Consider the following 19,497-nt stretch of genomic DNA (forward strand, 5'->3'; position numbering starts at 1 on the left):
GGGTACTGAAGGAATATATTTTTCTTTTCTTTTAATTTGGAATGAATTACATAAAAGGAGAAATGCTTAGATAGAAAATGTGTGTTGTCACCCAAACATTTGCCATGCAATAATGGTTTCTAGAGAAGCTGAATTGTGTTTAGCTAAAGAAGATGTGTTTGAGAAAGAAACTTCCATTTGTTATAAGTATTTATAAGATAATTAGATAATTGAGAAAGTCTTTTCTCTCTCCAGCCTGGTATAACCAAGACTTAAAATAGAATTCTTATTTAAGTAGCTATTTAAGATAAATCAGAAAAAACCTAATACCTTTATTTAAAATTTGAAATAAGTACCGCTTTGAGTAAATATATTTACTGTTAAAATGACCATGTTTTGATCTAAATGTTAAACATTTTAAAGTTAGAAGTTCATTTTCTGCAAAGAATGATAGTAATGTTTATCTACCTAAATACACTCTTAAGTTCTAATTTCAGTCAAACTCATCGAAGTCCACATGTATTTTATCGTCATCACTTAATTAGCCAGCTTCAACATAATCACTCTTTAGTTACTGTGGTAGCAGAAAACCTTGCATCCTATATGAACAGCATAAGATTATATGCCAAAGGTAAGTATGGTAAGCTAAGATTAACTTTTTTGCAATCAGTGGGTCTTTAAAAACTAATTTCTTTCATTTTTATTTTTAAAAAGTTTAATGACCTCAAAAATAACATTTATTTTTATTAGTGAAAAAAATCATACTGTTAATTTCATGAATTGTAAAATTCAGTTAAATTGGACAGTCAATTCTACATTCTCCCAGATAAAAGACTCTAAATGTTTATACTTTACATATTAAATGACATTAGTGCCTGCATATAATATGCTTTTAAATTTTTTATTTTTTGTTATATCTATGGGTGTTTTGCTTTGCATATCTGGTCCTCCCCATATGTGCATGGAACCCTTCAGTGGCCAGAAGTGGTATCAAAACCACTGAAAGTGAAGTTACCTATGGTTGTGAGCTGTTACATATGGTTGTGAGCCACCCTGTGGGTTCTGGAAATTAAACTTACATCCTTTTCAAAAGCACTATGTATTCCCACCTTTTGTGCCATCTCTAGGACTTGATGTAATTAATAGTTAAATTTTTATCTTTACTAATAATAACCAATAAGCCATAACAATATTGATAACACGATTACTTATGTGATAACAAGAAAGAGCTCAGTCCAGATGTCGATTTTTTTTTTCCATTCCAGTCTTTTTTTTTTTTTTGGTTCTAATATTGTAAAACTAAAATATAGGGCTTCAGTATTTTCTTAAGCTCTATCTAAGTTGACATGTCCCTGTAATTCTTACAAAAACTAAATTCTAGACTAGTTTTCAATGTCTTTTCATTACATTCTTTTGTTGTTGTTTATGTATTTTAGGTATTAGCCTGCTATGAAATGTATAATTGTTAAAGTTCTTTTTCCCATTCTATAACATGCCACTTTTATCTGAATGATAATTATCTTAGCTATACAGAAACATTTTTTTCAAGTGTGTCCTTAGGATTCTCAAATACTTTTGACGATTTTCGTGATGTCCCAATTTTGTCTCTGATGTTATTAATTTTGATCTTTTCTCTGTCTTTTAATTTGGCTTAGGGTTTATCAGTCTTTATGATTTTCTCAAAGAACCATGCTTTTTGTTTTTTGTTTTCACTGACTGTGCATGGTACTTATTTTTGTTTGTTATTTTATTGATTTTGTCCCTGTTTTTATTTTTTCATTTCATATATTCTTTTGAGATGTTATTTATTATTTTTATTTTAGAGCTTTTAGGTATGCCTTTTAAGAAAATGTAATGAGATCTTTCCTACTGATTTTATGTAAACACTGTCTTAATTATGTGATAAAACACTGACCAAAAGCAAGCTGAGGAGAAAGGCTTTGTTTGGCTTACGTTTCTACAACACTGTTCATCATTGAAGGAAATAGGGACAGAAACTCAGACCTAGAGGCTGGAGTAGCTGATGTTGTGTCCATGAAGGTGCTGTTTACTGACTTGCTCCAAAGGTTTGCTAAACAAACAAGCTTATAAAACCCAGGGCCTCTTGGATATATGCCTAGCAGTGGTATAGCTGGATCTTGAGGAAGCACTGTTCCTAGTTGTCTGAGAAAGCACCAGATTGCTTTCCAGAGTGGTTATAGAAGTTTACATTCCCACCAGCAGTGGAGGAGGGTTCCTCTTTCTCCACATCCTCTCCAGCATGTGTTGTCACTTGAGTTATTCATCTTAGCCATTCTGATGGGTGTAAGGTTAAATCTTAGGGTCAGTTTGATTTGCATTTCCCTGATGACTAAGGACTTTGAACATTTAAGTGTTTCTCTGCCATTCAGCATTCCTTTATTGAGAATTCTCTATTTAGATCTGTACCTCATTTTTTAATTGGATTACTTGATTTGTTGATATTTTACTTCTTAAGTTCTTTATATATACTGGATTAGCCCTCTGTCAGATAGAGGGTTAGTGAAGATTCTTTCCCAGTCTGTAGGCAGTTGTTTTGTTCTGATGGCAGTGTCCTTTGCTTTACAGAACATTTTCAGTTTCATGAGTTCCCATTATTTGATTGTTGCTCTTAGAGCATGTGCTATCGGTATTCTGAACTGGGGAAGAGGGAGGGTAGAGCTGGGAGGGGGGATACAAAGTAAATATACTGTAATTAAGAAAAAATTTGTACCTCTGCTTGGATGATGCCCGTGGTACCTCAGTAATCCGTGGTAATTCAGTAACCAATTGGTTTCCATAGTAAGGGGAACAGGGAACAGGGAATATTTCTGACATGAACTCAATGGCCCTATCAGTGGACTTAGAAAGGGGCAGGGAGGAGATGAGGGAAGGAGGTTGGGATTGGGGAGAGAATGAGGGAGCAGGATACAGCTGGGATACAGAGTTAACAAAATATAACTAATAAGAAAAATAAAATTAAAAAATTAAATTAAAAAAAAAGAAAAAATTTTTAAAAAGGTTACAAAAGGGGGGGGAAACAGCAACACAAAACCAGGGCCACCAGGTCAGGGATGGCACAACCCATGAATTAGCTGGGCTTTCGCCAGCAATTACTAATTACTTGTCTGCCTTCAGTCAGATATTAATCAAGTTGTGTATCTACTGAGGTTTTTCTCTTCCCAGGTGACTGGCTTTTGTCAACTGCCAGCAGACATGCTTACTGCGCTGAATTTTCCTCTTAAAACTACTTTTATTCTTTCTCATGGATTTGATTTTGTTTTTATTTATTCTAAGAAGTTTTACATTTTCCACTTGAATATTGTCTTAACTTTTTTATTGTTATTTTTAATTGTATAGTAAGTAATTTTCCATGAGTTTGGTGTTGATGTTGATATGTAGTGTAGGTATTGGCTCTCTGACAGGATGTAGGGTATTATTTCACTTTTCTTGTATCTGTTGCTTTGTCCAAATATGTGGTCAGTTTCGAAAAAAACTTTTGTTAGTTACTGAGAACAAAGTATTTTTTGTGTTTGGGAGAGATGTTCTGTAAATATCTGTAAAGCATATAATGCACAATATTATTTAATGCCAGGATCTTTCTGTTTAGGTTTTTTTCTAAGTAATGTTTTTATTGCGGAAATTGAGATATTGAAGTTACCCATTCTCACAGGGTTAGACTCAGTTATCTGATTTTACTTGAGATAGTGTTTCTTAAATGAATATTTAGAACTGCAATATCTTCTTGATTAGCTTTTTATCTTTGCTGCATATGTAGTTTTCTTTGCTATCTCTTATGATTTGGTTTAAAGTATTTTGTCAGGTGTTAAAATCGCTATGCCATCTTTTTTAATAGGTTGATTTCTGCTTTTTGTTAAGGTGTATTTTCTTAATACATTGAAACATTGGATCCAGTTTACTAATCCAATCTGTTTGTTGAAAGTTGAGATTATTAATATTGACAATTATTGATGAATAGTTTTTACTGATTCTGTTATTTTATTGTTACAATTCGTATTCCACCTCATTTGATTTACTGGTCTGTGATTATTCTCTATTCTTTTTTTCAGTGAGGTTGAATTCATCAGATAGAAGTTTTCATTTTAGTGCCTTCTGCAGAGTTAGATTGTAGAGAGATACTCCTTAAATTTGGTTTTATTGAGACCTAGAGGCATATGATGAAATAAAAGTTTTCCCTCCTTCAGGTGCTTTTAGTCATGTTTATCACAGCAACCTAAGAAAGTATGTAATCTTTTAACCTGTCTATACTAATAAACTCATGATTATCTCCAGTAAACAGGGAAAATGTTTATCCACAATTGAACTAGGCGGGGTTCTCTAAAGGAAAAGAAACAACAGAACATATATAAATTTTATCAAAACAGAGTTGTTGAATTGTTATGTAACTGGGTCTAGCTAATCCAATAATTGCTATTTATTTACATGCTAAAGGGTCACAAAACCAAGTAGCCTTAACAGTGCCAACCCAGTGAAGTCTTATAAATCCCTTAAAGATTTACTGGTATTGCAGTCTGGTGATAGCAACCAAAGCATATTCAGCCAGCAAGACACTTGGAAATGTCTTCCTCTGATTTCTTACATGTGGAAGACTAGCAGATTTTCACACTGTAGTCAATGGCTGAATCATCAGTTCTTTCTGGAAACACCCCCATAGATACATGGAAGTATTTCATAATCCTAGCTATCTCCTAGTGCACTTAAGTTGACAAGGCAATCATCAGTGACAGTTTCCACAGATAATTGAAGTTACAAATAAGATTAGAAGTGCCAAAAAAAAACAAAAAACAAAACAAAAAAAAAGATTAGAAGTGCCATTATCATCAATTCCAACCAAATGTAAATATTTTCCCCTGTTACTTGCATAACATTTCTGCTGTATTCTTATTGCAGAGTTTCATCAATGTTTCTTGCTATGTATAATAGGGCATATTAAGATGGTTGAGGCACACTCCTTATATAGTAAGGCATTCAGCATCTAGTGAGGAAAAAAAAATGTTAGCGGTGACTGGTAAAACCACCACTTACGAAATAATTACATAAGAATGACTTACATACTAGAAACCAAGAGGGAAAGATAGATTACTTCTTTCTAACTACCAGTCTGTAGGATTTCTGTGAATGATCCTTAACTAAAGGTTCCTAGAACTTTTTTAATGATTTTTAAACAAACAAAAATAATTGGTTTTGTCATTAAATGTTTCTTTTTCCCTTTTATTGTGATTGAAAGTTATACTGGATGTGGTAATTGTGATTGGTTAGTTTATAAAACAACCATCCAGGCCCTTCTGCTTTTTTTACTACTATTTAAATTATGTTTAAAATGTATTAACTTTACAGTCCCTTCCCTTACCTCCTCCTGCCACATCTACCCTCCTCCCTCCACCTTCAGGCTTCAGAAAGAGGAGCCCTCCTCCTCTACCAACTGACCCAGCCATATCAGGACCCTGGTCTTATTGGGACTAGCTGCATCTTCTTTCTCTGTGGTTTTGGAAGGACACCCACCAGGGTTTTGTCAGTAACAGTCCCTGTTCCTCATACTAGGGATCTTGCTTGGAACCTGAGCAATGATCTAGGTCCTCTCCATGCATCGTTCTTGTTTGGTTCATCAGTCTCTGCAGGCCTCCTTGGCCCAGATTTGTTGGCTCTGTAGGTCTTCCTGTGGAGCTCCTATCCTCTCCAAGTCCTTCTATCCACCAGTCTTTCTTTCATAAGACTCTTTGTGCTCTGCCCAAAGTTTGCCTGTGAGTCTTTGCATCTGCTTCTATCCCATGATAGGTGCAGCTTTTCAGAAAACATCTCTGATAGGCTCCATTCCTGTTCTCTCCTTTCAAATGTTTTTTGGTGTCTCTTCTGTTTGCCCTTCAGATTAAAACTTAACACATCTTCCCTATGGTCCTCCTGTTATTAGCTTCTTTTTTTATTTCATTTTTTATATTAGTTACACTTTATTGACTTTTATCTCAGCTGTAGCCACCTGCCTTACTAAAATATTTTCTGTAATTTGACAAAGTATAGCATAACAAAATAAAATATAGTGGGAAATACATACTTACAAGGACAGTTACTCAAAGAAGTTATAACATTTAACTGATTAGGTAGATTAAACTTCCTATAAAGTGCTAAGTGGCAGTTCAAAGCCAGGCTCTTTTATACATCCTATATTTCCTGCCATCAATGGCTGCACAGCTAAACTGTCAATCAGAAAATTAAAAAAATATTTGACTTTGTTAAAAATGTTTTCTGTCTATATATAGAGATTCTAGGAACTGTTACCTAGGTACTTCATAATAAGAGTGATTATTTCTTTAATAATTTATTGTAAGTTCAGGAGAGGATGCATGTAATTCACTGTATTTTTTAATATGCAGATCATGAAGACTATGACCCACAGACTGTACGACTAGGAAGTCGATACAGTCATGTTCAAGAAGTTCAAGAACGGCTTAATTTCCTCAGGTTTGTTTTGATAGTTGTCCTGTTCTCTTTAATGCAGAGATAATGACTACCTGGCTAGCATATACTGTTCCAAAAAAACAAAAACAAAAAAAGTCATTGCCAGAGTTTACATATCATTTTGCCATGTAGTTATTTTTAGGTATCTTTTTGTATATGGTATGTAGTCTGTTGAGCACTCTGTTATCTTTTTGTTAATTTTTGGTTTTGTTTTTCTTAGGGTTTCTCATTAACCATGCCTTTTCACATAGTCTAATAGCAATTTCTAGAATCTGTGGTGAGGCATGCATTAATACATATTTTATGTGGATGCAAATTATTCATATACCCTGAAATATGCACAAAAAGTGCTTTACCTACTGAACAATCTCTCCAACTCATAGTCTTAAATTATTAGTTGAACGTTATTTTTAAATTTCAGAACTTTGCAAAAATATTTAAATTTAAATACTCAAATGGGGCTTATTTATAGATGTATAAAAATAGATTCATTACTTTAAAATATTTTCTTTGAACTAAAGGTATATGGTGCTATATTATAGTTAATGCTGTTATATACTAAGCAACAGAAAATGACTTAAAAATACCAACTCTATAAAGTTAAAACTGAGAAAACCTTTTAATTGAAGTTTTACAAAATGTAAACAGTATGATTCACTCAAAAAAATGAAACTAAGTTAATGCCTTTATATGTACATCTGTACTAATTAATTTTATCATCATGCCAGCTTTGTAAAGCACATGTTACTTATTAACTGTAAATAATAAGTAGTTTTTCTTATAGTTAATAAGTTTCTTATAGTTATTATCAAAGTGTTTCTTAATAACTATAAGACATCTAATACTCAAATTGAGAAATGTTCAGAGTATTATAAAATTTAAGAAAGTGTTTATCAGCTCTTTAAAAATAATCATTAGCTTAAACTAAAATGTCCTGTTAGGCTCATTAAATTTGGAACACGTAATCATAAATTTAAATTGTATGTAATGTAATTTTGTGTAATGTGACTGAGTAATGGCTAAAGTATTCTAGCAGTGTAAAGATTTTTGAAACAGCTTTAAATTACAGAAACTCTCAATTGTTTCTAAAACAATTGTATATCATCTTTGCCATCGACTACTGTTTACTTGGTATCTAAATAACATATTTCAAAAGCTATACTTTTTGAAAATAATGCAAAAGAGCTTTAGTAGTCATATAGAGCACTTCGTGGTTGCCTAAAATACTCATTAAATAAATGACAAAATAAGGTCTAAGTTCATATAGGTTATTTTTAAAAAACATACTAGTCTAATAAATTAAGATGAAATAGATAAATGTATTGAGTGTGTCTTTAAGATACATTAAAATGCAAGAAATAATGCATTGAGTGTTTCAAAACAATTTATTGTTAAAATTATTTTTAATGTAATGTTTTATTTTGTATTTTTTTTTTTTTTCAAGATTTTTACTGAAGGATGGTCAACTCTGGCTGTGTGCTCCCCAGGCAAAACAAATATGGAACTGCTTAGCAGAGAACGCAGTTTACTTTAGTGATAGGGAAGCTTGTTTTATGTGGTATTCCAGGTTAATGGGAGATGAACCGGACTTAGATCCTGATATCAGTAAGGAATTTTTTGAAAGTAATGTTCTTCAGCTCGATCCTTCTCTATTAACTGAAAATGGAATACAGTGTTTTGAAAGGTTTTTTAAAGCTGTTAATTGTCGAGAAGGGAAACTAATGGTAAAAAGAAGAGTCTATATGATGGATGATTTGGACCTAAAAGGATTAGACTATCTTTGGAAGGTAAGTAAAAAGTAGTAAGAAATATTTAATGGCAAAAGTAAAGTAGTTTTTTTTTTTAATGCAGATTTGATATGTTCTAGAAATCAAGGGAGTTAGTTGTTTATATTTCATTGTTTTAGTCTGACAGTGGTGTTTCTTTGGCATTCACTTTACTTACTCTTCTCAAGTTGTGTATTAGTATATGCCAGCTGTTGTTTCCCCCAAATTTATTTTTCTTGTTATCCATGAAAGGACTCTTACATAAAGTTTGTAACTAAGCTCTTGTGTTTTAGTACATTCTTACTACCAAAAGAACTGTCAGAAAAAGTGAATATTGTAGGAAATATGAATAATAAAACTGTTATTGTTTTACTTGTGCTAAATACTAAGTATCTGAAGGGTAAATGTTTTATCCTATGTAATGCTAATTTTGCCATTTTGATAAGAATTTTAGACTGCTATTATAGTTTATGTTTCTTTGGAGGTTCATTAGTTTTTTTTAAGCAAACTTTAGGCATAATATTTTTCATGATCATTTATTCATTTGTTTATGCTTTAATTTTTCTTTTAGCCAGGAAGAATCTACAGATACATGCAAGTGATAAAAAGTGAAGTTAAGTGAGAAAAGATTTTCTTTTCTCACTTTCCTGCTTTTGTTCTTTTTTCATTGTAGATTTTTTTTTGTTTGTTTTTTAAGTCATGAAAAATTTTTGAATCAAGGGGATCTAAAATACAGTTTAAAAAAGTCACTGATATTTCAAAATAATATCATTGGTGATGTTTTTATGAGTGATGAGTTTTTTACTTACTTAAAGTATTTGAATTATAACTTAGAACTTAATTGTTTAGCAACTAAATTACCAATATTAATGATACTGTTATTTCTTTTCAAATTGTTTTATTTGAAAAACTTGTGTTTTTTATTAGTCTTTATTTAACTTAATTTTACATCATAACATCATCTCACCTTTACATTATTGAAAAAAGAATAAAAATTAAAATGTCTTTAATCATATTTTATTATTTTTAAAATTAGGTTGTGATTCAGAGTAGTGACTATATTTCGACCAGGGCAATAGATCTCCTTAAAGAGATATACACAAACCTTGGTCCGACATTACAGGCTAACCAGGTAAGAGTGAAGTACTGAAAAAAACCCACTATAGGTTAAAATAATATTCTTATTATCATGTCATGTTAAAATTAAAATGTCACCTTAAAATTAATTAGAAATTATTTTCTTGGGCTAATATTTGTGATTTGCATAGTATTAATAAATATTTCTGTTATCATTTTTCTTGCGGTTTTTTTGGGGGGGTTGCATGTTATAACTTAGACTGGTCTGGGAATTCTTTATTTTTTTCCATATCACTGAATTCAGGGCACTCCTTTTTACTATCTTGTGGGTACTGGAATTCTAGGCATATGGCAGGACCCCTGGGTATTTTTCTGTGTATTTATTAATTATAAATATTTATATTATTTGTATATTATCTATTAACTATATAGTATGTTATTGTTTATATTTCTATAAATATTTGTTTATAATTACTTGTATACAATAATTATTTAATCACAGCCTGATCCTAGCCTCCTTCCTTTTCTTATTCCAGTTCTACCCTTGCACCCCTCTCCCATTCTTCTTTTCTTGTCTTCTTCTCAGAGAAGGGAGATCCCCAAGGAATATCAACAAACTCTGGCACCTCACCTCTATTAGCACTAAGCACATCCTCTCCCACTGAGGCCAGACCAGGCAGCCCACATGTGGGATATCGATCCAAAGGCAGGCACCCGAATAAGAGATAGCTCCTACTCCTGTTGTTATGGGACCTATGTGTTGACCAGACTGCACATCTGCTATATATATGTAGGAGGTCAGGGATTGGCTCTCTTTCCTTGTATGGCGTTCCACATATTAAACACAGATCATTAAGCTTGACAGTAATACCTTTTCCTACCCTGGTCTTGGATGGTTGGAATTATTTTGAATGAAATTATTGTTATATGTTGATATGCCCAAATTTGATTCAAATATCCTTTTTTATTTATGAAGCAAGGCTTTTCTTTGTAGACTTGCATGTCTTGGAACTTATTAATGTAGACCATAATAGCCTTGGATACAAAAAGATCCTCCTGCCTCTGTTTCCTGAATGTTGGAATCAAGAAACAGTGATAGTGGTGCATGCTTGTAATCCCAGCACTCTGGGAGGGAGAGGCCTTTGTGAGGCCTCTGTGAGTTTGAGGTGAGCCAGTTCTACAAATTGAGTTCAAAACAGCCAAGGTAAACCAAAGAAACCTGCCTCAGAAAATAAGTAATTAAATAAGCAGATAAATAAACCAATAAAAGAGAGTATTGATGTTCTCACTTTTATGTTATGAAAACTTATATTTATGCTGAATAATTTTAGAAAATTGCTCTTATGATTTTTTTAACTTGTTTTCTGTCAAATGCTGTCTTTTTGTTAGAAGCAACCATTGAGATGCTGTATTTCTCATAATATTTGCAGGTAGTTATTCATGAAGACTTTCTTCAATCTTGCTTTGATCGCTTGAAAGCCTCATATGATACATTGTGTGTTTTGGATGGTGATAAAGACAGTACTGTTAGCTGTGCAAGACAAGAAGCCAGCCAAATGGTTCGCATATTAATGGTTTTAAGGGAGTACATACGAGAATGTGACAGTGATTATCATGAGGAAAGAATGATTCTACCTATGTCAAGGTTCGTGTAACCTGATTTAATAATAAATTGCAATTAATATTTAGTGAAATGTAAATACTATTTATGTTTTAATTCATTTTACGCTATGTTTAAAAGTATGAACTTTGTGATGCAATTGTTTTACTTTTTTTATTGTCTGGTAAATACTCACTTGTAAATTGGACTGTTTTTAAGTTTTGTTATTTTTCAAATTTTACTATCTCTTGAATGTAGCATTATTCTGTTTTGTGGTTTACTCCTAATCCCTCCCTCACGTTCCTTTTTGTCTTAAACTTTTTATATAGCTAAGGCAGGCCGCGTACTTCAGATCTTTCTGTCTTAATTCTCAAGTGCATTACGTAGAGTTATGTGGCTTCATTCGAGTTTATTTATATTTTTAAATCTTTCTCTCTTATCCTTTTACTAAAAATAAATTTTTGCTCACATAAAATATTCTGATTATGGTTACCAATACCACTCCTCCTCCCAGTTTACTACCTCTGTGCCCATCTGGGTTCACTCTTTCTGTCTCTCATTATAAAACAAATAGACATTTAAGGGATAATAATACAATACAATATAATAAAACAAAAACTCATGGCTTCATAATTGAACAAAACATAGGAAAAGAGCCCAGGAGAGACATAAGAAACAGTTGGAGTCATGTGTACACTCAGGAAGCCCACACAACTATACTATATATGCAAAGGACCTGCTGCAAACCATACAGGCCCTGTGTGAGTTTATGAGTTTTATTACGATTTAGAAGGCCTTCTTATCCGTGGGTTCTCCATCCCCTCTGGCTCTTAAACTCTTTTTACCTCCGGTTTCCTGAGTCCTGAGGAAAGGGAACTGATGGAGAGATTCCATTTTGGTGTAAGTGGTCCATGGTCTTTTAATGTCCACTTGTGAGTCTCCTATTGATTCCCATTGGTTACAAGAAGGCAGTGATCTATGAATACAGCAGAAATGGTAGGGGTTACACTAGGTCTCTTTGGTACCTTCTCTCTTGTTCTTGGTCACCTAAGCATTGTTGGGTATGGGTTCTGCCTCATGGTGTGGGCTGTCAGTCAAATATCATTTACTGTTTGTTTATTCCCACAACCATTGTGCTACCATGGACCTATCATAGTTTATTGGCAGTATAACATTGCAAATTCAAGTTTTTGGCTTTGTGGTTCTTAACATAGAACATAAAGATGAAGTATTTTATATTTTGTCTAGGTGTTGTTGTCTTCAGCAATGTCAGTTTGTGGAGAGCAAACCATGTTTTCAACAGGGTGGTTTGTTTTAAGGTCTGCATAGGAATCCGTGGCCAACAGTTCTGAAACCTTCACTTGATGACAGTAGATACCCAGTTGTGTTATTTCCTCCAAACATATTGTATAAGGTTTCTATACTACTACTAAAGTGTTTCTTAATAAGGTTCATATTTTTGCAGCTCTGCAGATTATAGGTTGGTTATCAGAAACTTAAGTAATATCTGAATAGAATTGAATAAAATCCTTGTATTTCTGCATCTGTGATACCTCACTTAGGATGACTTTTTCTAGTTTCATCTATTTACCTGGAAATTTTATGATGTGATTTTTTTTTTAATTTAATTTTATTTTTTTTTTTAGAGCTGCATAGTAGTACATTGTATAAAAAAAGTGCCTCATTTTTTTTATCTCTTCTGTTGAGGGATATTTAGGTTGTTTTTAATTTCTGGCTATTACATATATCTGCAGTAAACATGGCTGAAGAAGCATCTCTGTTTCTAAGTGAAATGTCCTTTAGGTTATATGTCCAAGAGTTGTACAAGTTGATCTTGGATTAGATTGATTACCCTTTTTCTACAGACCACTACTGATTTTCATAGTGGCTGACAGCATGAGCTTCTATTATTGATCTTAGCCATTTTGACAGGTATAAGGTGGAATCTTATAATTTAGTTTTTGTTTTCCTGGTGAATAAGAATATTGAACATTTTCTCTGCCATTTGGGTTTCCTTTATTAAGAAGTCTCATTCTATACCCCATGTTTTAAGTCTGATTTTTTTCTGATAACCAGTTTTGGAGTTCTTTATATTTTTTGGATATTGTTCCTCTATTGAATGTATAACTGCTTAAAAAAATTCTTTTCTCATTCTATAGGTTGCCACTTTGAACAAATGATTGTCCTTGGTTTGTTAGGTCCCAATTATTAATTGTTGATTTTAGTGCCTCTTGTATTAGTATAGTCTTCAAAAAGTCTTCTGTGCCAGTGTTTAGTCCCACTTTTGTCTTTCATGAAATTCAGTATATCTGGGTTTATCAGGAGGACCTTTATACATATAGAGCTGAGTTTTTTGCAGGGTGATGAACTATGGATGTTTTTGTATTATTCTATCTAATTTGACCATGACCATTTTTATTTTGAAAGTGCTCTGTTTTTTTTATTATTATTAATTTTTTATTTTTTATGTTAATTTCATTTTATTTGCATTGAATCCCAGCTGTAAACCCCTCTCATCCTCGCTCCCTCATCTCCTTCCATGCCGATCTCCAAATCTGCTGAGAGGGGACATCCACCTTCCCTTCCATCTAACCATAGCTTAACAGGTATTTTTGAAGTCCACTGGTGACCTGAATGGTCTCAGCTCGCTTGTTTTCCCATCTGTACAGGGAACCTTAATGTTGATTTGCTGTCTTTAGCTGCCCCTGCACTCAACAATTTCTGAGTTTCAGATCCTCTGCTTCTCACTGCTTGTTGGTCGCCACCATCTTGGATCCTCATCCTCTTCTTTTTGTGTTGTTGTTGCTTTGTTTCTACCCACCTAGACCTCCAGTGTATGTTCCTGGCTTCTTTATCATAGATCAGGTGTCTGTAGATGTTCATAGATGTTTATATATTTTGGTTTTCAGTGCAGTTCTGTTGATCACTGTACTTGTTTTTTGTGTCAGTACTGTGCTGGTTTTCTTAAACCAGTTGTAAACTTGAAATTAGTTTTAGTCTTTTTGACTGTTCACTGTTGTCTTAACTATCCTATGTTTTGTGTTTTCATGTGAAACTTTCAAGAAATAAGAATTGTGTTGGTATTTTGATGGAGATTCCATTGAATCTGCAGATAGATTTTGGTAGGATGTTACTTGTATGTATTCACAAGTATGGGAAATCTTTCCATCTTCTGAAATTTTCTTCAATTCCCTATTTATTTGAGGTGGAGTTTCTTTGTGTATCTTTGGCTGTCTTGGACTGTCTTTGTAGACCAGTCCTGCCTTGAACTCAGGTCTGCCTGCCTCTGCCTCCCTGAATGCTGGTTTTATAGGTATCTGCCACTGTGCCCAGCTGTCTTAACGTTTTTATCATATAAGCCTTTGCTTTGATCTGCTTTTTTTATCATATAAGCCTTTGATTTGATCTGCTTCATTCAGAGAGTTAGCCCAAGGTATTTTATCTTATTCATAGATACTGGGGGAGATATCAAGCTGAAAATTCCAGTTTAACTTACTTGCTTCTTTGGTGGGTATATTTGTGAATTCCCATGTGATAAATATTACCACTGGGATAAAGCAATGAGTGGGTGAAAGGGGGTTAGGAAGGCAAGATCTCTGATTCACTAGAGGTGGGATTGGGGCAGAAGGTATGCTGCAGCAAGTGTTGCCTTTGGGGGATTTACTGGATTTGGAGGAGCCCTGTAAGAAGTCCTTCAGTTAGTCTATCTTCTTCCCTTTGTTGGAAAAGTCTAATCCTTAAGTGCTTCTTTAGCTTTAAATGATTATCATATTTTCAAAATGATAAACTATGTGTAACTTCTATGTTTTATACTTTCAATTGTCATATTTATAATTAAAGAAGTACATTAGTTGATAGTAATCTAGTTGCCATTTGTAGTTGTGAGAAAGTTTATAGCACACAAATAAAAGATTTCAGTTAGACAATAACCCTAAATATGTCCATGTTTGGGTTGAATTCTGGTAGTTGAGCTATTTAATTAAAATATATATTTTAGAAGTTTAAATCCTGAATTAAAAGAATTGAATTCTTATACATGTTACTATAGAACAAAATTATCTCTGTACCACTGGTTCTCAAACCTCCTACTGATGTAGTAGTAGATTCTCATGTTGTGATAACCTCAATCATAATATTATTTTGCTCTTTCTTGACTGACAATTTGTTACTGTAAAAATCACAGTGTGAGTATCTTAATGCAGGATATCTGATATACGATCCTCCTCCGGCCCAAAGGGGTTATGACCCACTGGTTGAGAAAAGCTTAATCCTAGTTCTACTTAAAGTTTCACTGTTACCTTCAGGCTAGAATAGCCTGCATGAATTTTAGTTATTATTAATATTGAAACTTCGGAGTTTGGAGAGTTGTATCAGGAGATAGGAGCACTGACCACTCAGTTCATTTTCCATACTCTTGAGGAAAGCTCCCACTCTTAACTCCATTTCCAGAGTATCCTGGCTTCTGCAAGCAACAGGTACACACACTGCTCCAGCATATTTATAGATTGAACACCCATACACATAAAATAAATATTTTGAAATGTGAAATCTAATGAATTTGGAGATTAGAATTAAATTACATCTGTGATAGGTAATTCTGTATGTAAAAATATTCAAAAGTCAGATGTTGCACGTACATTTATATACCTGTGTATTTGAATATGTGTATAATTATACTTTCTAACACTTATGCTCTCAAATATTTTTGCCAAATGACAATTTTAAGCTGAAATTTTTCCTTTAAAATAACATTAGAATTGGTTTTAGAGCAATGACTCAATGGTTAGGATAACATGTTGCTTTTTGAGAGGACCTAGTAGTTCCCAGCACTAGCATGGCAGCATAACAACCCATCTGTAATTCTATAGATCATAGACCATCTCTTGCTAGCAGAACAACCATGTACATTAAAAATAAGTAAAATTGCCTGCCCCAAAATTACAAATAGTCTTAGTAAATTAAGCTTTTGAAGGTTTTGTTCTGAATGTAGCCTTACTATAAGTAGGAAACTTTTCTTTACCATGAGAATGTTAGATAATGCAAGTAATCTGCGATTGTTACTTTGTAGTTCAAAGGAGTCATAATATTTTTCTTAGCATTGTAAAAACAGTACGGTTAAATACCATATTCTAAAATACAAAATTTAAAATCAAATCATTATGTCCTTTACAATTGGTTGAATATTACTGGGTTTTTTTTTTTCCCAGTTTTATAATTTAATGCTTTTTTTTTCCTTTTTCCAGAGCATTTCGTGGAAAACACTTGTCTCTTACAGTTCGATTTCCAAACCAGAGCAGACAAGTTGAAGATTTAGACATACTGTCTCATACAAATGATACCATCGGTTCTGTGCGGCGCTGCATTCTCAATCGTGTTAATGCCAACATAGCACATACAAAAATTGAACTGTTTGTAGGTGGAGAGTTGATAGATTCTGAAGATGACAGAAAGTTAGTGGAACAATTAAATTTGAAAGATAAATCAGTAAGTAAATATAATTTTTATATATTCTCTCAAATTCATGGTTTTTGTTCATTATGTGCAGTTTTTTGTGTTGAGAATTGAATTATAACTAAACAGGTCAGTGTTTGTGGTAGTGTATATTTTAATTTCAGCCTACTGAGTGGATCTCTATATTCTTAAAGAATAGCCTGATTTTAAATACGAAGTTACAGGCTTAATAGAACTATAGATTAAGACTTTCTGAAAAAACATAAATTAATTAAATATAAAAAGATAGTTATTACAGGATTTTAAACTGTATCCTGTTAGCTCCAAGAGTTAGCTCAAAGAAAATAATTTCATACCTATTGAACATTTAGAGATGTTTTTCCCAATCACCCAAATAATATAATTTATAAATATTTGCATGTAATTTGCATTAATTATAATGTGTAAATAATGTAGAAATAATAAACATTTGTGTAAGTTTCCTTGCTAATGGTATATTGATGATGAATACCTTCAGGAGCCTTGGAATTTAATATCCAACAGAGAATTTGCACAGTCCTCAAGAATAGTAAACGTGGATTGTTACAGATGGTTATATTATAATTTTTAAGTGTGCTTCTAGGAGTATCTTGTTTTCTTTTATTTTTTTTGTTTTGTTTTTTTCAATACAGGATCTCTCTGTATAGTTCTGGCTGGCCTCGAACTCACCAGGCTGGCCTTGAACTCAGGAGATTCACCTGCCTCTTCCTTTCAAATTTCTGGGATTAAAGACATGTGCCAACACTTGTTACTGATATTTCTTGGTTCTGTGTTTTATAGGAATCTTTTTTGCTCTCTTTATCACTGAGTATATTATTATTTTCAGCTAATTACGGCACAGTTTATACAAATAAATTCCAACGTGCCTTCAAGTCCTGATAGCTCATCTGATTCTTCAGCTGGATCTCCTGGAAACCACTGTCATAACTACAGTGATTATCCCAGTCCAAAAATGGAAAGTTGTTTACCTGGGGTGGTGAGTAATTATTATTTAGAATATTTCTGTTTCTGCCTTGAAACTTTTGCCTGTAGATAAAATCATCAAATAATTGAAAAGTTAGTAACTTTTATGTGGATACTAAAAATGGTACAATTTATAAGTTATACAGAATTAATTATAATTTTGTTCAAATACCCTCTTCTGGACTTTGCATCCAGTTGCATTCACTTTAGTCCATATGCGCACCCAAACACACATTATTAATCTTGAAAGCTATAGTTCTTAAAAATATTAACAGTATTTAGCCTTTCTACTATCACTGTATCAAGAATAAAATATATGGTTAATTTAAATCTTTATCAGTTATATGTATATTTTTCTCCTATTCTTACTAATTACATTTTTGACTTTTAGAGACAGAGTTTCTCTGTGTAGCCTTCTTGGACTGGGTTTGTAGTCCAGGCTGCCCTCAACTTCACAGCATTCCACTTGTCTCTGGCTCCGTAGGTGCTGAGATTAAAGGTGTGTGCTACCATACACAGTTTAGAAAAGAAATTACTCAATCCTTTAAATTAATTAGCCCTTTTCATCCTCTAAAAAAATTAGCATATCAAATTTTTTTATCAACTTGAGTGTCCTGTTTGGATTCTTGCTACAAATACAGATTTGACTCCTACGTTTGTGCCTTTTCTGTTTCCATGGTATGACACTCAGGATCAAAGCAGCTTTATAATGAATGTGACCATTGTAGTGCCAAGCATGATTCTGCTCTACACTTGATTTCCAACCAGATTACACAAAAAGCAACTGAGAACTAGTGGTGTATTTGATATACTTTTGTTTCATTATGTTAATCTTGGAGTCTATAACTCTTAAAATTATTACCAGTATTCAGCCTTTCTTCTATCACTATATCAAGAATAAAATATATGGTCAATTTAAATCTTCATCAGTTATATGTATATTTTTCTCCTGTTCTTACTAATCAAGTGTATATGTTATATAATTATCTTAGATGCCTGTTTTCTTTCTAATAAGCGACGGAAAGGGGGTAATCTGGATGAGAGGGAAGTTTGGGAAGACCTGGGAGAAGTAATGGGATAAAAATGGAATTTAGGATATATTGTCTGAAAAAAATATTTTTAATAAAAAAAAATTAGAGAGGAAGTTCATTTCAGTAAGATAGGGCTTTTTGTGGTTAGAGATTAGCTTTTTGTTAATAAAAACCTATCTAGTGTTTAATTTATCCAGCTATAAATTTTATTTGTTCCATTTTCTAGATAATGTCACTGCAGCCCAGATATATAACTTTCCTATGGCAAGTTGCAGATTTAGGTAGCACGTTGACTATACCAGCTATTAGAGATGGAGCAAGAGTACTTATGAAACTTATGCCACCAGGTAAATAAAGTAAATTAGTCCATCCAGTCATATTTCCTACTACCAATTAAGAATGTGGACAAGTAAATAATAGACACAGAGGAGAATGTTAACACGTATATTTATAACTAGTCATAATTTGTATGTATGAAGTGTTACCTTTGTCTTTCCACGTAATTGCTCATGAACATTTTCATTGACTAGAAGAATAATTTGGAATCCTATCATTTTTTATGAGCTACTTTGAAAAAACTAGTATAATCACAGTATAGGAAGTAAGGATTGCTCATTGGTTCAATGGATATTGTTTATTATTCCTTATATATCCATTAACCTCCATTATTGTTTCAAAGAAAAAATATTTTCAACCATATGGTTTTATTAGTGCTTATACAACTGTCTTAACTCTGAGCATTCCTTATTATTTTTTAAATATTTTTCCTCTTATTTTTGAGATTTTATTGGATCATTTCTGTGTATTCTTTGTTCTAAAACCTTTCTTAAACCCCATATTCCTCTCTTTCAAATTTGTGGCTTTTTTAATTGCTACACATACATGTATATATGTATACATTTTAATTCTTAGATATAATATTGCTCAGTCTGTATAATGTTACTTGCAGGCATGTTTTGGGGCTGATATGTGATATTTGACAGGTGCTGTGCTGTTTCCTGGGGAAGCTATTTCTCCCGTTTTCAGCAGTCTTTAGTTGCCTGTAGTTTTTTGTTTAGTGTTGAGTACTCTTAGTTTTTTCCTCATGTTCTATGGAATGTCTTTGGTATTTTTCTAATCA

At 32.8% G+C, this 19,497-nt stretch overlaps 1 protein-coding gene across 2 annotated transcripts in view; it reads left to right on the forward strand.

The window, feature by feature from the left end:
• LOC110542881 (probable ubiquitin carboxyl-terminal hydrolase FAF-X) overlaps positions 1–19,497 on the forward strand; it is a 126,152-nt gene that overhangs the window by 44,995 nt on the left and 61,660 nt on the right. For both annotated transcript variants that reach the window (XM_060376846.1, XM_060376845.1), the window contains 8 exons: positions 465–610; positions 6,366–6,453; positions 7,895–8,237; positions 9,253–9,348; positions 10,724–10,938; positions 16,137–16,377; positions 17,210–17,359; positions 18,604–18,724. In XM_060376846.1, the coding sequence (XP_060232829.1) occupies positions 465–610; positions 6,366–6,453; positions 7,895–8,237; positions 9,253–9,348; positions 10,724–10,938; positions 16,137–16,377; positions 17,210–17,359; positions 18,604–18,724 (1,400 nt within the window). The remainder of the gene's footprint in view (positions 1–464; positions 611–6,365; positions 6,454–7,894; positions 8,238–9,252; positions 9,349–10,723; positions 10,939–16,136; positions 16,378–17,209; positions 17,360–18,603; positions 18,725–19,497) is intronic.

The sequence above is a fragment of the Meriones unguiculatus genome (assembly GCF_030254825.1).
Source record: "Meriones unguiculatus strain TT.TT164.6M chromosome Y unlocalized genomic scaffold, Bangor_MerUng_6.1 ChrY_unordered_Scaffold_35, whole genome shotgun sequence".
NCBI classification, from domain to species: domain Eukaryota; kingdom Metazoa; phylum Chordata; class Mammalia; order Rodentia; family Muridae; genus Meriones; species Meriones unguiculatus.